The following is a 22474-nucleotide window of genomic DNA, read 5'->3' as shown; positions in this document are numbered from 1 at the left end:
AGCTCAGAAGGAGGGTTCCCCACTCAATCAAAAGGGAGCTTGTCCTTCATATTATAAGCTTACCAATGTGCAACCTGATTTGCATCTCTAGGAATCCATTTAAAGGCTATCCCACTCCGAGATCGATAAGTTCGAATGTCATTTAAAGGCTACCTCTTCTATTAAAAGGACTTCGTTGACAGGTTGAAAATGGATATTCAATTAAGTTTTGGAAAGCTCGATGATCCCTCAGAAATCTGTATAATAATGATTCTCATCCATTAAAAGAAATCTATTTGTACCCAACCGTATAAATCTGTATAATTATGATTCCCTGAAATAATATTTAGTACAATAATGATTATATTTTGAGGTTTAAACCACCATTTTAAGATTATTACTCAAAAAATTATCACAAAAAAACCTAATCTAAATCTGTGCTGTTCATTTTTCTTTTCAATTTCTTCTGATTTGTTCACAGAAGTTAGCAAACAAATTGCTAAATCAACATGTCGTCTTATGCTCTGGTTTCAATGACACACTTTTAACTGTTCTTTGGTATCCAAACTACGTCCTTGTGAATTTCTCTTTCTTTGAAGCATTGTGCAACACCACTTTGTACAGGTATCTCCAAATTACTCTGTAGAAAATAAATAAATAAATTATCACACAAATTGCTAAGATATAGACCAAGCAAGTTTTGAATACGGAATGAGTATAAAAAGGCAAATCTGGAATTTATAGCTTATAAATTTTTAAATCATCTGAGCCACTCAAATGTTGAATGAATTCAAGATACAGAAGTAGAAATTTTTTATTGGAACCATTCATTTATAATGCTTGCAACTATGGGGTTGTGCTTATAGATATTTTTAAATTAGTTATTTAAAATTTTTGAAAATGCTAGTAGTGAAAAAGAGCAGAAAAATAGACTAGAAAATGTCGAAAATGAAAAACAAGAACAGCATACATTCTAAGGATAGAAGGCAAACACTCAAAGAGGTCGAACAGGTGATATCAAAAGAGTTGTCCTAAAGTTATCGTGTGAAATTGATTTTGCAAAGGTGGACTTTGATCATCTGATATCTTCATGGTTACACGATCATCTGATAGCTTCATGGCAACTTGTCTCATGGTTGGCCGAGATAATGGATTGGCTTGTAAACATGCAAATGCTAGTTTCGCAACCATAACTACTTGCTCCGCCACTTGATTCTTAGGAGGTAAGAGACGTTGATCCAACACATCCTTCAATAACATTCCATGCACAGTTGATGTTGATGAGGTGGATGAAGATGATGACAAAGAGGAGATTAGATCACCCGGATGCTTCCCCGTAATCAATTCCAGTGTGAGCACCCCAAAACTATAAACATCGCACCTCTCATCTACTTCCATTGTATAAGCAAGTTCTACCAAATCAAACAAATGACCAACAGAAGAAAATAGTAATTAAAAAATATATAAAGAATTGTTCCATATCCAGATAACAATTCTTTTAAATCAAGTGAAATCAAAAACTCTTAATACGCAAAGATTGATAAATTAAAATGAACATTATATGGATGACTTTGAGATAAAATCACTGCAATAGAAAATTACATACCAGGAGCAGCGTACCCATAGGTCCCGGCAAATGTAGTCCAATTGGATGAGTCAGGCTTCATAAATCTAGCTGTGCCAAAATCTGAGATGTGAGCCACATACTCTAAATCAAGCAAAACATTCTTGCTTGATATGTCTCGATGGATGATTGGAGGTGAACAATCGTGGTGCATATAAGACAAAGCATTTGCCGCACCTTTGACAACATTCACTCTCTTAATCCAATCAAATTGCAATACTTGATCCTCTGTGCTCAATATATTTCCTAAGCTTCCCCCTTCCAAGAACTCATAAACCAAAAACGAGTGCCTCGGGTGTGAACAATAACCATAAAGTTTTACGATGTTTTGATGGCGAATCTCTGTTAACGCATGGATCTCACTCGTAAAGCTTTTTAGATTAGTCAAGTCATCATCAGGTGATTCGTGAAGTTTCTTCACAGCAACTACCTGACCACTTGGAAGGTCAGCTCTATAAACAGTACCACATCCTCCCTCCCCAACACAATGTTTGGTACTAAAGTTCTCAGTCGCTTCAATGATGTTTTCATACACCATTTTCCCATCATAGCTCCAAATTGCAAACAAATTTTGATTATGTACTTGTCTTGGTTCATTTGTTGTGTTCCTTACTTTCTTATGAAAAGCCATAAAAATTCCGAGAACCATTAGCAAAAGCAATAAAAATCCAAAAATTAGGACAACTAGTAACACTACTTTGTTTGTCTTTTTTTTACCAATCTCATTGTTCATTTTAGGCGAGCAAGTTTTCAAACCAGTAGCATTACCACACAAACCTTTATTACCTCTGAGCGCCTCAAATGGAGCCTCTCGGAAAGCTTTCATGTTAGGAATAGGACCCTCCAACTGATTGAAAGATACATCTACCGATGTCAAACTTAACATATTATCAAAAGATAATGGAACGGAACCAGTGAGCTCATTATGGGAGATATTCAATGTTTCTAGGCTTTGTAATTCACCAATCTGTAGTGGTATCTTACCTATTAGCAAATTGTAACCAATATCAAGACTTTGAAGGCCCTGTAAATGGCCTATCTCTAAAGGAATGTTTTTCCCAATTCTGTTGTTGCTCAAATTCAAGCTTAATAGTTTCAAGCATTCCCCCAGTTCTATAGGGATCGGACCACTTAGATTATTTGCTGCCAAGTTAAGATTCTCCAGATTGGAAAGCTTGCCAAACACTTGAGGAATGTTGCCCGAGAGTTTGTTATCATTCAGCTTAAGGTCAAACAATGAAACCAACCTTCCCAATTTTGTTGGTATCTCTCCAACTAGATGATTTGAAGAGAGGTCAAGTTTCTGTAGCTGAGCTGCCTCTTCCAATTCAAGCGGTATCCCACCAGAAATATTATTATTAGACATTTTGAGACTAGTTAAATTATGACACTTTCCCCATTTTTGAGATAGCTCGCCGTAGAAATTGTTATCACTCAAATCAATGTAAATCAAGTTTGGGTACAAGCCAAAATCTTCTGATATATTTCCTGAAAATTGGTTTCCATCAAGCCTAACTCTGTATAAGCTATGGCAATTTTTCAAACTTTTTGGGATGGGACCTGTGAGATTGTTGTTGTTTGCACTCAATGCAAGTAATCCACCATCAAAGCATAAGTGTCCTGGCAAATGACCGGTAAGTTTGTTGTAACCTATATGGAAATTTTTCAAATATGTAAGATTACTCAATCCTAGAGGTATAGAGCCAGTGAGGTGGTTGCTGGTCAACCCAAGAAACTCAAGGAATTTTAACTTTCCTATCTCTGAAGGAATGTAGCCAGATAATCGATTTACAGCTAAATCTAACGCACTGAGCTTGGTCAAGTTTCCAATAGTTGAAGGAATCCATCCTGAGAACATGTTTGCCTGGAGGTGCAACACGTTTAAGTTGCCCAAGTCCCCTATAGATGTAGGGATTGACCCAATAAGATTGTTTGATGACAAATCAAGTTCAATGAGAGACCTTAGATTCCCAACTTCATTAGGAATTGTTCCTGAAAGTCGGTTGCCATAAAGATATAGAATTGTTAAGTTGTTCAAATTCCCTATAGAAGGAGGGATTGAACCCGTGAAATTGTTAGAATTCAGAGCAAGCTTACTGAGAGACGTTAACAACCCAACTTCATGAGGGATTGATCCAGAAAGGTGGTTTTCAAAAAGGGTTAGGGTGGATAAACTGTTCAAGTTCCCAACTTCATGAGGGATTGATCCAGAAAGGTGGTTTTCAGAAAGGGTTAGGGTGGATAAACTACTCAAGTTTCCTATAGAAGCAGGGATTAAACCCGTGAGATTGTTAGACCATAGAATGAGCTCATTGAGTGACCGTAATAACCCAACGTCTTGAGGGATTGATCCAGAAAGTTGGTTTTCATACAGGTACAAGATCGTTAAGTTGTCCATGTTCCCTATAGAAGTAGGAATAGAACCTGTGAGATTGTTAGACCCCAAAACTAGCTCTTTGAGAGACCTTAACAACCCAACTTCTTGAGGGACTGCACCAGAAAGTTGGTTTTGAAAAAGGTATAGAATTGCTAGGTTGCTCAAGTTACCTATAGAAGCAGGGATTGAACCCACTAGGTTGTTTGCAGACAAATCAAGCATAACAAGAGAACTCAACATCCCAACTTCTCGAGGGATAGATCCGGAGAGTTTGTTGTCATAAAGGAACAAAAGGGTTAAATCACTCAAGTTTCCTATAGAATGAGGGATTGAACCTGTGAGATTATTAGAATACAAACTAAGCTCCTTGAGAGAGCTGAACAATCCTATTTCTCGAGGGATGAAGCCACTGATTTGATTTCTATTCATGTACAAGATCTTGAGATTCATCAAGTTGCCTAGTTCAGGTGGAATTGTTCCAGACAAATTATTGGCGGCCAAGCTAAGATATGAGAGTCTTGAAAGGCTCCCAATGCTGGAAGGGATGTTCCCATAGAGTGAGTTGTTAAAAAGTTGGAGGCTGAGGAGATGAATGAAGGACGAGAAATTAAGATTGGAAAGCGTACCTCTCAAACCATAACTCGTAATGTTTATATGGGTGACACTGTTGACCTTGTTGCAACGAATTCCAACCCAATTACAATGGTTGCTTCCAACCCACGATGATAGGAGAGATTGGCTTTGGTTGTCAAGGCTTGCTTTCCACGTTAAAAGAGCCACTACTTCTGTTTTTGGAGTCGGAGAATAAGCAAAAGCAGCAAAATGGGAAGAAGAGACCAGCACAAGGATGATGAGAAAGATAAACTGGACTTGGAAAGAAAGGAACTGTTTGGAAGGAGACATTGCTAATGATGTCATTGTTGATGTTTCAATGTAAGCTAAGAAGGGAGCTGAAGAGCTTGAAGTGCAATGAGAGGTATGTATAGATACAGAGTGCAATAAATAATTGAATTTTTTTAATTAAAAAAAAACACGATTTCTTTGAGAATTATGATATGAGTTTGAAAATTGTACGCCTATTGGTTGCAAGTTGAGCTTGGTCAACTGATCTATAAGATCTTTCCAGATCAGCAAGAAGAAGATGGGTGCAAGCAATAAAGTTTACCCCATACCAACCATTAAGTGTCAATTGTGATTCCCCTCTTGTTAGGCAATAAAAGTTAAGAAACTATAAAATTTGTCCACAAATTTACCCAAAATATAATGTGTTGTCAAAATTTAATTATATATAGTGAAACTCATACTTGAAATGAATCTCAACCCTCCAGTATTTTTTTGGATAAATTTTTTAGGTGCCGAACATTGCTGATATGTTCCATTGTGTAAACTAATAATGTCTGAGGAAAGCATCACATGACAATATATTCTCCGCGGTATCCAATAATTGCTCCCAAAAAAAAGAGAAAACGTCACAAAATAGACAAACAGGTGTTTGGAAAAAGGAAAGAGAGTTCATTTAGCTATTTTTGTCTAGTCAACAATTGTTTTCTTTAGGTATAAATCAATGGGAAAGAAATCATAATCAAGGGATTCGGTTCCCTACAAAGACTTGACTTTTGGGTGTCGAGTTTGGCCATCTTTTGTCTCAATGGGTAATACTGTGTATGACTTCATCCAACTAAGAAAATTGACTCATGATGTCAACTTTTGTGTGCTACAAATAGTCTCACTTATTTACATATCTCACTGAAAATAGATATGCCAAAAAAAAGGGCTTACTTGTGTATACATACTACAAGCTTTACTTTAACTGGGTTTCCAAGAAATTGGCCAGGCTTTGATCTGGATTTGGAAATTACCAAATTCTGGATGAACCATTGAAGATTGATGTACTAGTTTATAAAATTTAAGTTTACAAACAGTTGGACTGAATTTCACAGTTGGAGAAATTCCGTCTCATAATTTTACTTGCCTTTTGATTTCCATGGTGTCATTTCTGTTCTTCATTCCTCTGAATATTTTGATGGAATGATTCCGTTTTATTCCAGTGAATCAAATATTACCTTAGTAGTGGATTATAGTAAGAATCAACTTCCTTCCAATTGAAAAAATAAAATAAAATAAAATTGCCTTGAAGACTTAAAACATATGATGAAATCACTTTCTCTGAGTTCTCAACAAGGCAAGCTATCACAGATTCATAGTCCCTCTCTGCTTGGGACATAACATAAAACAGCACTACAATCCTCATCACATGGAAGAATGTTTGTGTGGGTGTGTGTCAGCTGTGCACTCACCCATGTACCATCCTCTCCAGGTCAGTTTTTCTAGCCTATTGTCTTCAAAACCCTTTAGATTTTCCTCGTCGAAAAGAAGAGTAATGGGCACATGCAAAAAAGTTCAACCAAAAAGAGCATTCCCAAACACAATAAAAAAAATTAAAAATTAAACAAAAAAAAGAAAGAAAGAGCAACATAACATAAAACAGCACTACAATCCTCATCACATGGAAGAATGTTTGTGTGGGTGTGTGTCAGCTGTGCACTCACCCATGTACCATCCTCCCCAGGTCAGTTTTTCTAGCCTATTGTCTTCGAAACCCTTTAGATTTTCCTCGTCGAAAAGAAGAGTAATGGACACATGCAAAAAAGTTCAACCAAAAAGAGCATTCCCAAACACAATAAAAAAAATTAAAAATTAAACAAAAAAAAGAAAGAAAGAGCAATCCCAACAATAGAATGCATACATAGTCCCATTATGCCAATTCCAACAGCACACCAAAAACATTTCAGCTCACCCTTTTCATGGAACACAGGGGAGGCAGGAGATGTTAAGGGCAGCGAAAGCTTAAAATAAATTGTGCTAGAGGGTACAAGTATGCATTGAGATGTACGGTTGTATGAGGTAGGACTTGTACAGATCTCCTTCGATATGAACTAAGAATTCAATTAAAACACTTAATATATACAAATATTATTATAACCTTCTTCAACTTAACTTCAATTCACTTACATGTAGCCCACTATAGTACCCTTTATATAGGACAACACAAAAACTTCTAGTTACATGTATCACACACACACACGCCCCTATAAACCATTGCATAGTCCTATGGAACTTATTTATTAATATGATGAATTTTAAATGATATATACTTCACCCAACTTCTAGAAAGGGTGGCCAGTGACAAAGCTGACGACTGAAAACAAGTAATGCAAAGTCCAAACAACCTTACAACAAAAATTTCATGAAACTTCTGATTCAGCAAAGAGGCGGTATAGTTAGAATTAAGAATAAAAGAATGTACTGCTCTATTATTTCTCCTAAAAAGAGGAATTGTACAACTTAGTTTGTCATCATTAAATTAAAATAATCCTACAAACTACAAAAAAACATGGCTGCTGCACAAAAACAGCAGCTGCTCACTATTAACCCATATTCCTAGAAAATCATTGATGAAATTACACTACTTTTTTCTCTCTTTTTTTTCCCCCTTTTTTCATGAGAAGAAGACATAATCAGCAGAGCAGGCATCCAGAACTACCAATCTAAGAGCTGTACCTTCTGCCGGTCAGGCAGCTGCCTGGACTGGACCATCAGATCGGAAATCCTGACCACCCCCACGCCCACGCCCACGGCCCCAGCTGCGTCCGCGTCCACGCCCACGTCCACGGCCTGCAAAGATCCATGGAGATTAATGTCGAAAGTTGAAAATAAATATAATACATGAAAAATGAACCAAAACCAGCTGAATTTAGATATTTTTGTGAACACAGATCAGCCAAGCAAGATTTTGACGTATCCAACATTAATTATGAACTCTAGATTCAGCACCTCTGCAAGCGTATACATGTACAATGAAACAAAAAGGCAAACGCTCTTGAACATATTACTCAGTATCAGTTTATCCGGTCAACTAAAAGCACTATACTTTGCCACCTTGAATTATCAATTTGCATTAATCTAAACATTCTGTTAAGGATCCGTCACATAAATGGATAAAAATTTGACATGACATGCACATGAAATCTTAAATATTGTGACATGCTTAAATGACCTATTTCTTTTCTTCATATTTTCTCTCTCTTTCTCCTTCCCTTCCCTTCCCTTCTTTCTTCTATGCACGTCAGCAGCCATGGCTGTTGTCGTGGGTGGGTAGGAGAAGGGAAAACAAAAAAAAAAGGGGGTCATTTCAAGCATTCTACAATATTTTATTGGTACAAATTGACAGTTCAAGGTAGCAAGTGTAGCAATTTGTAGTTGAAGAGGACAGAGTGATACTGAGTAATAGTTCAAGTGGATAAATTCTAATTTTCCTAAAAGTAAAAGGTCTTCAAGAAAGACAGACAGATCCAGGGAACATAAGAAAGGAGGAAAATGGGTAAATTGCACTTTTCACCCTCAAGCTTTCACCCAAACTTCACTTTGGTCCCTCATCTCTAATTGCAACAATTAGGTCATCAAACTTCAACATGTGTTTCAATGTGATCCCCCAGTCATCCCACCGTTTGAAATTTGAGTGTAAGTTTGAGGATGAAAAGTGTAATTTATCATTAAAAAAATTGTTTAATGCCCTTAAAATGTATTCACGCAGCCATCATGTGATCACTTTCCGTCCAAATTTTTAATGATAATTGATAGAAGGACCAAATGTAAGGGTGAAATTCAGATAAAATCAGGTATCAAAGTAAAATTCAGAAGTTTTAAGGGTGAAAACTGTAATTTATCCAGGAAAAAGTTAATCTACATGACGCACATTAGTATGCAACTAATCCCAGCTGCAGCTTACAAGAAATTCCACCCTCGACAAGCTCATGAAAGAAAAATGACAAGGGTCACTGGTGTGTGGTTATTAAAGTTCTCAACTCCACTATTGTTAATTGACCATCACATTTTACTTAAGTAGAGAGAAATCTTTGGAATGGCAAACATATAAATATACTTACCGCGGCCTTGAGCAAACGGTGCCCCTGATCCACCATAGTCATTGTAACCACCCAAGTCTTGTTGCATATCCCCACCACCATAGCCTCTTCCACGTCCACGAAAACCACGGCCTCTTCCCCTACCCCGTCCTCTTCCACCATATCCACGTCCACCATCCCATCCACCATCTCCATTGTATTCTACCACTCCATTGTTACTACTCCCTGTAGAAGATAGATTGTAGCTATTACACTTCATAAGGAGTCAGGTTAGAGGGGAAAGAATAAAGCACTATAATCCACAAGGCAAAACTATAGCCAATGACAAACGGTTTTGTGGCTATTACACTTCATAAGGAGTCAGAACAGGGGCAAAAATAAAGCAATATAATCGACAACACAGCACCATAGCCACCGACAAAGGGTGCTGAAAATTAATATGTTGGCCCCTAATAGAAATGCTTCTTAACCAAACATTATCCATTTTTTTAATATTGCATCAACTATCATAACTTGAAACCCAATTCCTGCACTCAATGTGAATTCACATTCTAGCTTCAACTGTTGCAAGTCTCCAGCAATCAGTGGCGGAGCCAATTAAGGCCTCGAAGGGGCATGTGCCCCTGCTCAACTTTTAAACAAATACATTTTCACCTATGGTTTTGCAAATATCTTTCAATTTGCCACCTCAAATTATATATGCCCCCCTAAATTTGTTAAATTTATAACCCACCTTTTTAATCTTTTCAAAAACAAAAACACCCTACAATTTATCCATTCGACTTTTTATTTTGCTAAAAAAATTCTTTATCATTATACATATATAATTTATTTATTTTTATTAAAGTCAAACTTCTGAAAGCCTTATTTCAAGAAACCACATCCTTGATTGGGTCATCAAAATGGGAAGAGTGTTGGTACAAATACTTTTATAGGCAATCTCCTATTCTTTCTATGCCAAGGTTCGAAAACCAAAAGATATTTGTTTCACTCCTTCTCTTTATATGTTATTTATTTCATTCTTTACTACTTAAATTTGTTTCATTTTTATGATATTATACAGAAAACCAGTCTTTTCCTACCCACAGTATAAACATCATCTAACCAACCAGCCCATCAGGCTACCACATGGAACCACATTCAATGCGGTGCTATACAGGGAACCTATTTGAAGTTTCACCAAGCGCAGGTTCTATCTGTTGAGCAATATATTCTTGATCAAAATTTGAATCTAATTCCCCCAGAGGATACTCTAGGGGCCAGACTGGAAGAAAAAAGAGGACAAACGAATGTGAAATAGATTGAACACCCAATCAATCGATTAGTGCTCTATACTTTCTTTTGTTTCTAGGGGAAGCAAAAATTATTTGAGGGGCCTTTTTCTAACCCTTCAAAGCCCAAACCTACATGTAACTAATGCTTCATAGCAGACCTACCTGTGTATGAGGTGCAACACTCATTCCTATATGAATAAAGCTTAAGCCATACTCTATTCAAACTACAGGTGGAAGGAAGAGAGAACTTCAAGGATGATAACAAACTACCAAAAGATTGGTATTATGCATTGTGCATTATAAAGTGATCTTTGTATATCAGCTGTCTATGCCGCAAAATTTCATTCCAGCCAACCACCAGCAAGAATCAATCCATTTGAAATAACACCATCTTATGTTTAATTCACATCTTTCGCTTAAATATCTGTTGTTCATATTTATTTTCTAAAATTCCTACACTTCCAATAAATTCTGATCTCTTTTATTTATCCAAAAAAAAAATAAAAAATCTGATCTATTTCAAAATCAATAGTTAGTTTAACACCCTATATACAGAAAAATGGCAGAGAATGATCAATGTTCCTAACCTCAAGTAGTATGACTTTATTGAGTTAATTAGTTCTCATAATCTTTCTTTCAAAATATTCATGACAATCTCGCACAACATTTGTACTGGCTTTAAAGGAATTTAATAATTCATGGCAAAACTTCTTTTGTAGTGCTTGTTCATCTTTTTTTGACAGTCGCACATATAAAAGCTGCACAGATAACAATCAAATGAAGAATGCAATTGCTTAAAGACACCATCAATGTTATTTCCAAAAGCAGAATCAAAGGAATAAAATGCAGAGTATTTTACCTCTTCCTCTACCCCTTCCCCGACCACCACGTCCTCTCCCACGCATATTAGGAGATCCCTCTGATTCCATACAAGAACAACCTAATTATAAAAATATTTTAGAAAAAAAATAATATAGAGAATTATATAATATTTATTTACCTCCTTCATAATCATATTCATTCCATGGTTTCACTTGATCAACCGGAATAGGTGTTTGGTACCTGCAATTTAATTAGAAGATGGGATACTAATCATTAGCAACTCAAATGTTCAGATACACTTTATCATACTAAAGTTCTACATAAATTTAAAGGTTCTCAACCATAGACCAAGACTTAAAAAGACTATGATGATCATCAACCATTACCTACAAAAGGAAACAAAGGGCAGGGTAGCTCAAATGTAGTCAAATTTTGGATAGTTAAACAATGGGTTCATAGGATCATATATTTTGGGTTCATAAGATCATATATTTTGGGCATGTATTTTTTTTTAGGCTCATCATTACACAATCTAATCCTCTTTTCAAGTAAATCCAAAGAAAGAGACTCTTTGTATAAAACCTCAATTCTATTCATCGAATCATTGTTTAGATTGTTAGTTTTTTGTTTGTTGGTTGACACCCAATGATTGTACGGTCCATCAAAGTTGGCTCAGCATGTTCTATTTGATACAGGTAGGAGAAGAACCCAACTTGGAATTTTTAAGAAAGAAAAATATAATAAATAAATAAAAACAGAAGCAAGTCAAGATGAAATGGATCATTTTCCTCTTCACAACTCCGATGTTTAAATGTTGTCTAATTAGACCATGAATTACAAATGTCTAGAAAAGTTTTATTGCTACTTCACAGGGCAATCCACATCAATGTAGTGAAGGTGAAGGACCTAGGTCAATGACAGAACGCCCCAAACAATTGATTTGTTTGCCAAGCATGGCAGCGTTTCAAGCATTAACATCATCTATAGTCACCAAAATAGAATTACTGTCCACACATGACCAAGAACATACATGACCAACCCTGGAGGCTTAGGACCTCTGTAATTACCTTAATTGTACATAATATCTCATAAGTGATATATACTAAGAAGGGAGTTATACAGCTATAAGATCAGAGGAGAAGGATTCCTATAGACAAGCAATTTTTCACTCTGAAGTACTTTATGCAACCCTTTATTAAGGATTACAGGCTCTTCACTATGTTAAAAATATCAGAGCAACAAAAAAAACCTCCAAGTGTAGGTTGTCAATGTTAGTTGAATATGGATACTTTACACAAAATCCCATCCCTTGGGACCTCTTGAATTACTGACCCCGTATGAACTTCACAATTATTTACAAACTTCCTAATTAATATGGAACCGTAAAGGGTTCCACTTGTGGGCAAGAATAAGCACACTTATGACGTGTATGTAGGCTAGCAACTCTTCACATAGGGCCTCAAGAAGCAATAATAATAGATAAACACATATATGCAAACAGATACAATATACACGAGCCATACTTGTACAATCCTGCATTAATATCACCCACTAATAAATAATAACCTTCCATCCCTAACCCAAAATCTCAAGTTGATTATCACAAACATAAATAACATAAGGGAAGAAAGTAAAATTTACCCCGCAGAAGATGTATCCAGTTCCTTCTTGGACAAAGTAATTGTTATCACTGAGACATGGCGAGTAGTTTCTAGGCTGCACTAGCAAAAAATCTATCAGCTTAATAACCATCAAAATGGCACTAGACAAAATGACTAAGTTCACAAGCATAAGAAGATGCTTTGCTTCTTACGGAAGAAGGCCTTCTTCTAATGGTTCCCATGTATCGGTTATATCCATTGAACCAATTGACGTGTTCTGATGGAGACCAGCAATCCTTCTCTGATACAGAAAACTCGTTTTCATTAGCATGTAATACATAGAAGACAGCATAGACAATTTTTCTGGAGAAGGGTTAAGGGCTATTTGAACAATTTCCCACAAGAACCAAACAGGAGAAAAGAACCACCTTAATCAATTCAGCAATCATCACAGTTTTGTTGATAGCTCTGCCCATGGCCTTTAGAGCAATTTCATTGGATCCTTTCTCCTACAAAAACATTAAATAAACAAAAAAAAAAAAGGAGTTAAGATAGAGAAGACAGAATAAAAGTAAATCTAAAGACCAGAAGAAACGTTGATGCACTTATAGATAAAATGTTATACTGTTTTCTAATGTGTAGTTTTCCATTGCATGCGCTCAAGTTAGAACTTTTGCATAAATGTATTGCCATGCTATTAAATATTTTGATTTACATTCTTTTCTTTCTAAGAGTTGGAATAGAATAACCCGGTTGAAGCATAATGATCATACGTCTGTAATGCATTGTATACCCTCTAATAGGTATCATTCTTCTACACTTTCCAGAAAGTCGATTATGTATAACTATGACCTTGACACCAAAGAAGATTTCAACGCAATGCTTTATTTACATCCTAGTTGATCCTGTTTTGAGATTATTAGTATATTGATTTTTCCCCAATAACCAGATACTTTTGTCTATAAATAATGCATATTTGAGGTTATGACATCAAAGGTTAAGAGTCCAACATTTGGCCTACCAAGTTCGTGATATGTAGGAAAGAGCATTTGCAATGCACAAAGCATGTAAATATTGAAAATGTCAAATGAGTTAACAAAAGCGATGATGATAAAGACAAATATTAGAAAATAAAGGTATATGGAACATCAACAGAAATCCTAGCAGTTCCATCAATATAACACTCAAAAGAGCTCAATCAAAATGCATGCATCACGGCATGAAACAATAAGCCACCTTGAATAGAAAGAGAGAAGAAAACTAGTACCCATTCCAAAATAACCACATTCTTAGGACCTGTTTGGTTGTATTTGCATTTTTTGTTTTCATTTTTCGTAACGTAAAAAACTTGTTCGGAGAATATTCATAATAACTTTTTTTGGGAAAATTTTATAAAACAAACAACTTTTTAAAGAACACTAAAAAGTTATTTTCAAAAAAAAAAAAAAGATAGCACAACCAAACAAGCCCTTAAGGTTTCCAACAAAGAAAATCTCAAATGAAAGGAAATCATTGAGGAGAGAATAAAGAAAAAACAAAAATAAAATTTCTTTTTATTTGTCAAAGAAGAGTATCAACAAAATAGAGGCAATGAGCCAAGAGCATTGGTAAATTGGGCAAATTGGCTTGATTAAGTGTTACCAAGAACACAAACCAATGTTATAATGAACATGAATCATTCTAGTATGCAAAACAAGAACATGAATGGGTACACAACATACTTTAAAATGCACTATGATTTGAGAAAGCTTATTTTTTGGCTTTTTTGGATAAAATTCACAAAAAACAAAATAGACTAAAATAGCCAATAATATCACATCAAACCCATAATTATTTCACTTTTTCTCTCACAAACATTACATCTAACTACAAAAAAATCTAACTATCTTCCTAAATACAAAAATTTTAGCCTACTAAATTAGCCAAAAACTTAAATAGCCTACTAAAATAACAACTTTCCAAACACACACATTATATACATCACATTAGTGAGTGTACTAAAATACTTCTAAATATATGGATGCCATTTCATAAATAACTAGAAAATTAATGAGACACAATACATTAAAATGCATTTCTACTAATGTTTGAAGTTTTTTAATAGTTAAATTAGTCATATACAAACACATTTCAATGCAATAGAACCACCTTCTTCTAAATATTTCTTGGCAACTCCACTAGTTCTAGATTTTAACCAATTATATTGACGTTCTTTTTTCTCATACAAAAAATTTAAGGAAAACAAATGGTAGAAAAAATATATATTTGGTTTGGATTGCTAAATTTATTGTTTTGGAATGATAGTGTAGCATGTTTGATAATGGCATTCAAAACATAACTGCTAGGATATTAGAGTTTTCTTATGACTATGGTCGCGTCCATGCAAATGGGACCATTGATACAAACTCTCTTTTTTTTTTTAGAGATTGGCGAACAGCCCAAAACTCATATATTAGCAAAGACCTTGTCCAGTAACAATTACCTAAGATGTAAGCTCATAAGATCAAATTATACATCCTCAAGGGCAAAAATTGCCTAATTGTTCACACATTGGCATCATAAACTTTTATACAGCTTTTTATTTTTATTCCCTCTTCAAAAAGACATCATTTTTATTATGCATTCAGAACTCTTCACCTCATTTGCATAAAGAACTGACAATACTTCCCCAATCATTCCCGTTTTTCAGTGCTGAAAAGAGAAAAACAAGTAGTTTCAAACGTACTTCTAAACAGACCATGAAAAACAATCGCACAATGCTTAGATTTCAACAGCAAAATTCAAAACCAGTACAGTGAGCTCTCTAAATATGTATACATACATAGAGAGAGAGAGAGACCTGAAGCAGAGTGGTAGCATAAGTAATGTAGTTCCTCATCCTCCCCTGAGTGGTTATACGAATCTCATTCTCGTTAATCGGCGTCTCTGGCCTCGGCTTCTCTACCCTCTGATACCGATCCATCTAAACACAGAAAAACCCAAAATCAAAAACACAATTTTTTCTCCAAAAAATCAAAAACCCAACAAAAAAACAGCAAAAGGGTACACAGAAATCAGATCTGAAGAAGGGAATAATAGGTAGAGGAGTAACCGTGGTGAGTGTTGAGCGAGTTGGGAACGGGTAAAAGGTAATGGAAGTCTCTGAAAACCCGCTCTCGCCTTGTGCCCTCTTTCTTTGGGTGGGGGGGTTATGAATTTTACTACTTCTTCTTCAGTTTCCGCTCTAAGAGGCTCGCGTGGCTCTGCTTTTCTGGTTCCTTTTATACACAGGAGGAGGAGAGAGAGAGAGAGAGAGAGAGATGGGGATTATGGAGTAGGGCTGACGGTGGCGGTCGTATCGCCACGGAGACCGCCCCATTTATCTCATCTTTCGAACTTTCATTTTACTGGACTTCGTGTCACTCATGATGTAATCACTCTTTAATCTAATTTGTTTACTATTTATTTTGTAATTAAAAATTTGTTTAACATTTCTTAAATAAATGTACTTAGGAATCACATTACCTTTTAGTTTATACTTACCAATCACATTTTTACTGTATTTAGTTTCAATTTTTTAAATTTAATTTTTTTTAAAATTAATTTTTTATATTTTATATATTTTTTAATGAATATTTTTTAAATTTTAAATAATTTTTTATGAAAAAATATTTTAAAAAATTAATATATACACAAAAATAAAAATAAAAATTATTGGATTTTCGTATTATTTTTTGATATTTAGTGTATTTTTAAAGTTTTTTTATAAATATTATATTTTTTAAATATATTTATGTTAGGTATGTCTAAAATTAAAAAAAAAATTGCTTAAAATATTAAAAAAAATCATAGAAAATATAAAAAAATGAAAAATAAAAAAATAGAATTTTCTAAAAACTGTTTTCTGAATGCTAGAGCCAAACAAGCTGATTACCTTTTTAGTTTTTTCTCTCTTTGTTTTGTTTGTCTTAAAAAAGTAAAAAGTGCATTTATTTAGATTATTCTAAACAATTTTTTAATTAATTATTTATATGAGAAATTAAGAAAAATTACCACAAAAAAATAGAATTTGACTATTATAATAAAATAAATTTTTTATTTTATCAATTTAAATTCTATTTTTATTTATTTTTAATCTAAATTATCAGCCTATTTTCGTTAAGTAAAATAGATAAAAGCTGAATACTTTAATCATCAAAGTCATTAAACTTAACCTAAGTGTACATAAAACATCTAAAATATTTTTTTTGTTGAGTTTAATGACTAAAATATAATTTTTTTTATCAATTTTGCTTAATAAAAATAAACAAATGATTTAGATTGAAAATAAAACAAAAAAAATTAGCTTTTAAATTGACATAATTAAAAATTTAGAATTTATTTTGTTATAATGGTCAAATCTAAATAGTTTTTTTTTTAATTTTCTTTAAAAAATTATAAAGATAATTACAAAATAATTATAATATCATGAAAAATAAATAATTTATGCATTAAATTGTGTAATTCTTGTACTTTTATTTCCTTGCAGTTTTTTGAGTTTATATTATTTTTTTCAACAATTATCCCAAAATAATACAAATAATTAGATATTAATAATTATATTATTAAATTATTTTTAAAAATAAATAAAATATAATCATTTGATTATGTTATGAATAATTTGTTCAATAAATGGATAAAATATGATAAAAGTGAGTCTTAGGCTTTTTTTTTTACTTTTTTTGAAAAAATATGTAAAAATATAGAAAGATGATGCGACCAAAAAAATCAAAAAGTCAACGAAACTGCTTTTAACCAAGTTAGGGCACAATAATGACACTATTCTGCATGAACTTGAACGAATTATGATGCTGATATGTGAGTTTTTTTTAATTTTTATTTTAAAAGATTAATAATTACATTGTTGTTGAATATATTTCAATTCGTTTAATAAAAAAATTGCATCACTTTCATTTTTTCATAAAACAATCTTTTTAATTAAGACATTAAAATATCTGATTTTAAAATTAATATGAACCAAATAATATTCAATTAAGTTGATGTTTTGATAATTAACTCTCTCTTTTTTTATGGTGTGATTTGTGTAGTTAAAGGTAGAATAAGCGCTGATACAACCCTACCCCTACATTAAAATAAGTAATCAATGTAGTGATCTCTGGTATGTTTGATTGGAAGGATTAGAGCATGGGATTGGGATTATTAATCTGCGGGCCCAATTATCCTATGTTTGTTTTGACATTTTGTTTTAGGATTATCAATCTAATGGATAATTAATCTAACAAATTTGTAGGATTATTAGTAATGGGGTAGGGGTGGGATTGTAAATACCACACTAATTTGATTGGATTATTAATACCTCACTATTAGTCTTGTGGAATCAAACATATGTATTTGTATTGTTTGGACCTATTAAGTAAGGTTGTAAAGATGTTTAATTTTAAATTAAAAATTTTAAAGAGCCTTAAGATGTATGACATATTTATTTCGAAATGATTTCCTAATAAATTTATCATGATAAATTTGAGGAACTTGATTTTTTTTATAATACATATAAATTTATCAAGTCGAACTTAAAAAATTAATGAATTCTAAAATACACTCAAACTTAACTTATTTATATTAGTACAAATTACAATTTTAAACAAATATTTAACAAATTGATCATTCCCGAGTAACCTTTTTTATTTTATTAACCTACCATTGTGAAAATAAAGTGACGTCGTAGTGGGCTTGGATTCAACTTGGCATACACAAGAGTGCGTTTGTTTTGAGGGATTATTTTATGGGATTGGATTATTAGTCTATCTGGACAAATAGTCCATTATTTTGTTCAATTTTTTTTACTTCAGATTAATAGTCCCTTCAGACTATTAGCCCCTTATACGAGGAATTATTGTATCCTAGGAGGAGGGGTGGAATTATTTCTATAGGAATGGTATCCCATGGGACTAATATGTAAAATGTCCATTTTACCCTTATGCTATTACTTAATAAACAATTCGAAAAGGATAGAATAGTATTTTGAACATTTATAAATTATTTTTTTAGTGTTGTTAATTTAAAATTATATATTAAATAAAAAAATATAAATTAGAAATTAAATTTAATTAAAAATAATAAATTAAAAATTATGGCCTTAAAATTTTTTTAGTGTTGTTAAAAAAATTAAATTTATATATTAAATAAAATTATTTTTTCAGTGTTGTTAATTTAAAATTATATATTAAATAAAAAATATAAATTATAAATTATTAATTAAATTTAATTATAAATAATAAATTATAAATTATGGCCTTATAAATTAAATTTTTTTAGTGTTGTTAATTTAAAATTATATATTAAATAAAAATATAAATTATAAATTTAATTTAATTAAAAATAATAAATTAAAAATTATGGCCTTATAAATTAAAAAATTTTAGTGTTGTTAAATTATAAATTATAAATTATAGATTACAAATTTAAAATTATATATTAAATAAAAATTATAAATTATAAGGGTAAAATAGTCTTTTGAACATTTATCCTTATTCAGTTCGTCCAACCAAATATTGGATTCACTAAAAATAGTCTAATACAGAAATATAATCTCATGACTAAACAAACATAGGATACAAATCCAGTCCAACCAAATAGTCCGAGAACAATGTATTCCAAGACTAATAGTCCGATAGATTACAATCTCCCTTTATTCAACCCGTCTAAACAAACACATCCTAACATAGCTACATGGTAAATGTTAGTACTTGATGAGTTTCGAATCTTGACGTGACTTCACAATGGTGCCCAACACAAAATAGACAAGAAAAATGCTTGGGAGCACTAATTAGTGCTCCCACTAATTAGGTGGCAGTGGGTCCCGCCATTAATGATGTGATGTTTTGGTCTTGGAATTGTATTTTTTTTTTTTTTTTTTACTTTTTTAATGCATTAGTGTTATTAGTGGTGATATTTTTAGTGGGATGAATCATTGTTGAATATACAACGGACTTGCATTTCTAACAAAATTATGGTCAAATATAGGATGATACAACCGCATGCTAATTACACAAATAAGTCGTATTGCTCACTAAGGTGTAAGATAAACTTGGATCATAAGATTTAGCACAATAACTCAGGCAAATTGATTGGTTGGCAAAGATGAATCTACAGGGTAGCAAGAGGGGACCATTTTCCTCCCCCGATTACATAAACACCATTTATAATAATAATATTAGTTACAATTATAGAGGTTCGCTTCCCTTGAGTTTTTTTTTTTTACAAATTTTAAGTGGTTGCCACTCTATATCTATGAAATATAAGATCAAAATATAAAATTAAAAAAAAATGGACAAAATATAATAAAAGAAATTATTTTTTTATAACTAGGGTTAATTACAACTAGTTTATAAAAAAATAGAATAAGGTATCAATGAATTTCTTGATCACATTCATTGAGAAAAACACTTTATGAGATTTTAATTTTATCATAGACATCTATACAGAAAATGAAGTTTCTAATGAGAAGGGATGTGAGAACTCCACATGCTCAACATGAGTTTTTAGAATTTTTGAATTATTGTGAAAGTAAAAAAAGACATGTCTTAAAATGATTGATTGATTAAACAATTTTTAATATCATTAATAATTTTTGTTCCAAATTAACTCCTTCAAATGCTCAAATAGTTAGTTTTATTGTATAACTATATTATTGATACCATATAACCTTTTAAATTTATATTCCTAAATTAACTCCTAAATATTTTCAAACGGTAGAGAATTTATATTACAAAATCATATTAATATTTTAGTATCTTTGATTTTTATTTTTATTTTTTTTAAATTAGGAGTCGTATGTTTGGTTTTCCTTTGATAATTTTAGCACTACATAAATTTCTTAACACCATATCAATAACGGTGGTATTAAATATTTGTAATTACACATATTTAATATCTTTGTATACTTAGATGTACTAATATTTATGCCTAAATTATAAAATTTATAATGCATGTGGTGTGTATGAAAAAAAAAATAATTGTGTATAATTAGAAGCTCCTATGATATTAGTCTCATTCCTTGATAAACCTAGATCTTTAACTCCTAAACACTTTCAAATGATTGAGAATTTATATTACAAAATCATATTAATATTTTAGTATCTTTGATTTTTTTTTTTTTTTTTAAATTAGGAGCCTTCAAAATGTTTGGTCTTTAAATTAGGAGCCTTCAATTGATTATTTCCAACTCTTTTTACTAATTTAACAATCAATTTTTTAGGTTAGGTCCAAGGTAGGGTTAGAACAAGGCACATTTTTTAAATCGATACAGTATTGGACAATTTTTATACCAAGACAATTTTTTAAAATTTAGATCATTGGCTTAAAAATTATTCATATTCGACTTCTAAATTACTTTTGTGTTTAATCCAAAACTGACACTCTCAAATTAATTCATCCCTATCACAACCTCATAAACTAGGATATTTTAAATTGATTATTATCAATTGTTTGTATTAATTAACCAATCAATTTTCTAAATCAAGTGCAAGGTAGGGCTAGAATAATACCTATATTTTAACGTGATCCAGTATTAGATAGTTTTAATTAACAATAATTTTAAATATAAATATATAATTTTTTGCTCAATATTTTTTTTAATAAATATGCATATACATGTTTTTTTTTTTTTTGTTTTTTTTTTTATTAGGTTTAATCGCACCAATACCCTCTCAACTATTATTATCACTTTCTCTCTCTCATCTATAAACCCATATATATTGACTCCTTCAACTATGAAAATTATACAAATATACCCTTTTTGGAGGTCGTTTGGAGGGGGTGAAAGTGTTATATTTTATAGTTTAGGAGATCAGTATGTGTGAATTCATATACGAAGAGGATAAAGTGATATTTGTTAATAATTTAGGAATTCTTGGTGTAATTAACTCATTTGTATTCACCAATTTAATAATAAATAAATTTAGTGGTTAATGAGTTAGGCATAGACTAAAGTAGTGTTTGAAAAAGATGAAAACTGAAAATTAAGTATTGAAAACTGAATATTGAATTTTTTAAGCTGAAAATCTATTTGATAAAAATTTAAGCGATAAACTAAAAATAATAGGACTGAGCAGGGCCCGGATTAGACCGGATTGGAGTAAAACCAAAACCAATCCGTTATTTACGATTCCTGAAAAATTGAAACCAATCCAATCCGTTTAAATCATGGAACCAATCCGAACCAATCCATTTAAATACAGATTGGATCGGTTTAGGACCACGGATTCACATAATTAAATAACAAAAAAATATATATATAGCACTTTAATTTCATAAAAGCATAAACATAGCGCTATATTAGTTTCACAATAGCAACATGTCTTTCTATAACAGCGACATACTGTTCTAGAATTTAAACAACCATAAAAAAATTGGTTTCACCATAAGTATTTAGACCATTACAAATTAAAACTAAAAACTAACAAACAAAAATAATAAAAGAATATATGATGCGGGTTTAAGTTTGAGTTTAGTTTTATATGGAATAAAAGAAGATACTATGGGGGAGGATGTATAATAAAAATATAGATTATTTGTATACAGTCCGGATCGGTTCCAATCCGGAACCGTGGGGTTCAATCCGGAACCAATCCGTGGACTACAAATTTTTAATTTTTCAATTCAGAACCGAACCACGGATTGAAAAAACCAATGCAAACCTATCGGATTGAACTGAACTGGATCGGATTACGGATTTCACAGATTCTTTGCTTAGCCCTAAAAAATAAGTTGTTTGGTATATATGTATAAGATTAAATTTAAAATTTATTCTTTTCAAATTATATATTTAACTTTTATATTGTGATGGTAGCAGTAGCGATAACGGTAACGGCAACGATAACGGTGACGGTGGT

The 22474-nt window shown here is 32.2% G+C and overlaps 2 protein-coding genes across 5 annotated transcripts; both read right to left on the bottom strand.

Annotated features, from left to right (window-relative positions):
* Window positions 1–274: 274 nt before the first annotated feature.
* On the bottom strand, window positions 275–6449 carry LOC114301043 (uncharacterized). Its single transcript, XM_028245940.2, has 3 exons — window positions 1586–6449; window positions 950–1391; window positions 275–619 (listed from the first exon to the last, which is right to left on the bottom strand). Exons 1-2 carry the CDS (start codon window positions 4896–4898, stop codon window positions 997–999), a joined length of 3708 nt encoding a protein of 1235 aa, XP_028101741.2. The 5' UTR covers window positions 4899–6449; the 3' UTR covers window positions 275–619; window positions 950–996.
* Window positions 6450–7267: 818 nt separating this feature from the next.
* LOC114301044 (uncharacterized) lies at window positions 7268–16017 on the bottom strand. 4 transcript variants are annotated; one of them, XM_082874428.1, is made up of 10 exons: window positions 15694–15997; window positions 15442–15564; window positions 15240–15293; window positions 13031–13111; window positions 12815–12903; window positions 12643–12717; window positions 11180–11241; window positions 11039–11098; window positions 8927–9130; window positions 7268–7655 (listed from the first exon to the last, which is right to left on the bottom strand). In XM_082874428.1, exons 3-10 carry the CDS (start codon window positions 15276–15278, stop codon window positions 7552–7554), a joined length of 714 nt encoding a protein of 237 aa, XP_082730554.1. In that variant the 5' UTR covers window positions 15279–15293; window positions 15442–15564; window positions 15694–15997; the 3' UTR covers window positions 7268–7551. The 4 variants fall into 4 exon arrangements, with proteins under 4 accessions (XP_082730554.1, XP_082730555.1, XP_028101744.1 ...); XM_082874429.1 differs by having other exon boundaries at window positions 15424–15564; window positions 15694–15932; XM_028245943.2 differs by lacking the exon at window positions 15240–15293 and having other exon boundaries at window positions 15694–16017.
* Between the last annotated feature and the right edge of the window lie 6457 nt (window positions 16018–22474).

This window comes from Camellia sinensis, chromosome 6, assembly GCF_055761805.1.
Source record: "Camellia sinensis isolate YWXY chromosome 6, ASM5576180v1, whole genome shotgun sequence".
NCBI lineage: Eukaryota > Viridiplantae > Streptophyta > Magnoliopsida > Ericales > Theaceae > Camellia > Camellia sinensis.
This window is presented reverse-complemented; position numbering and strand designations above follow the sequence as displayed.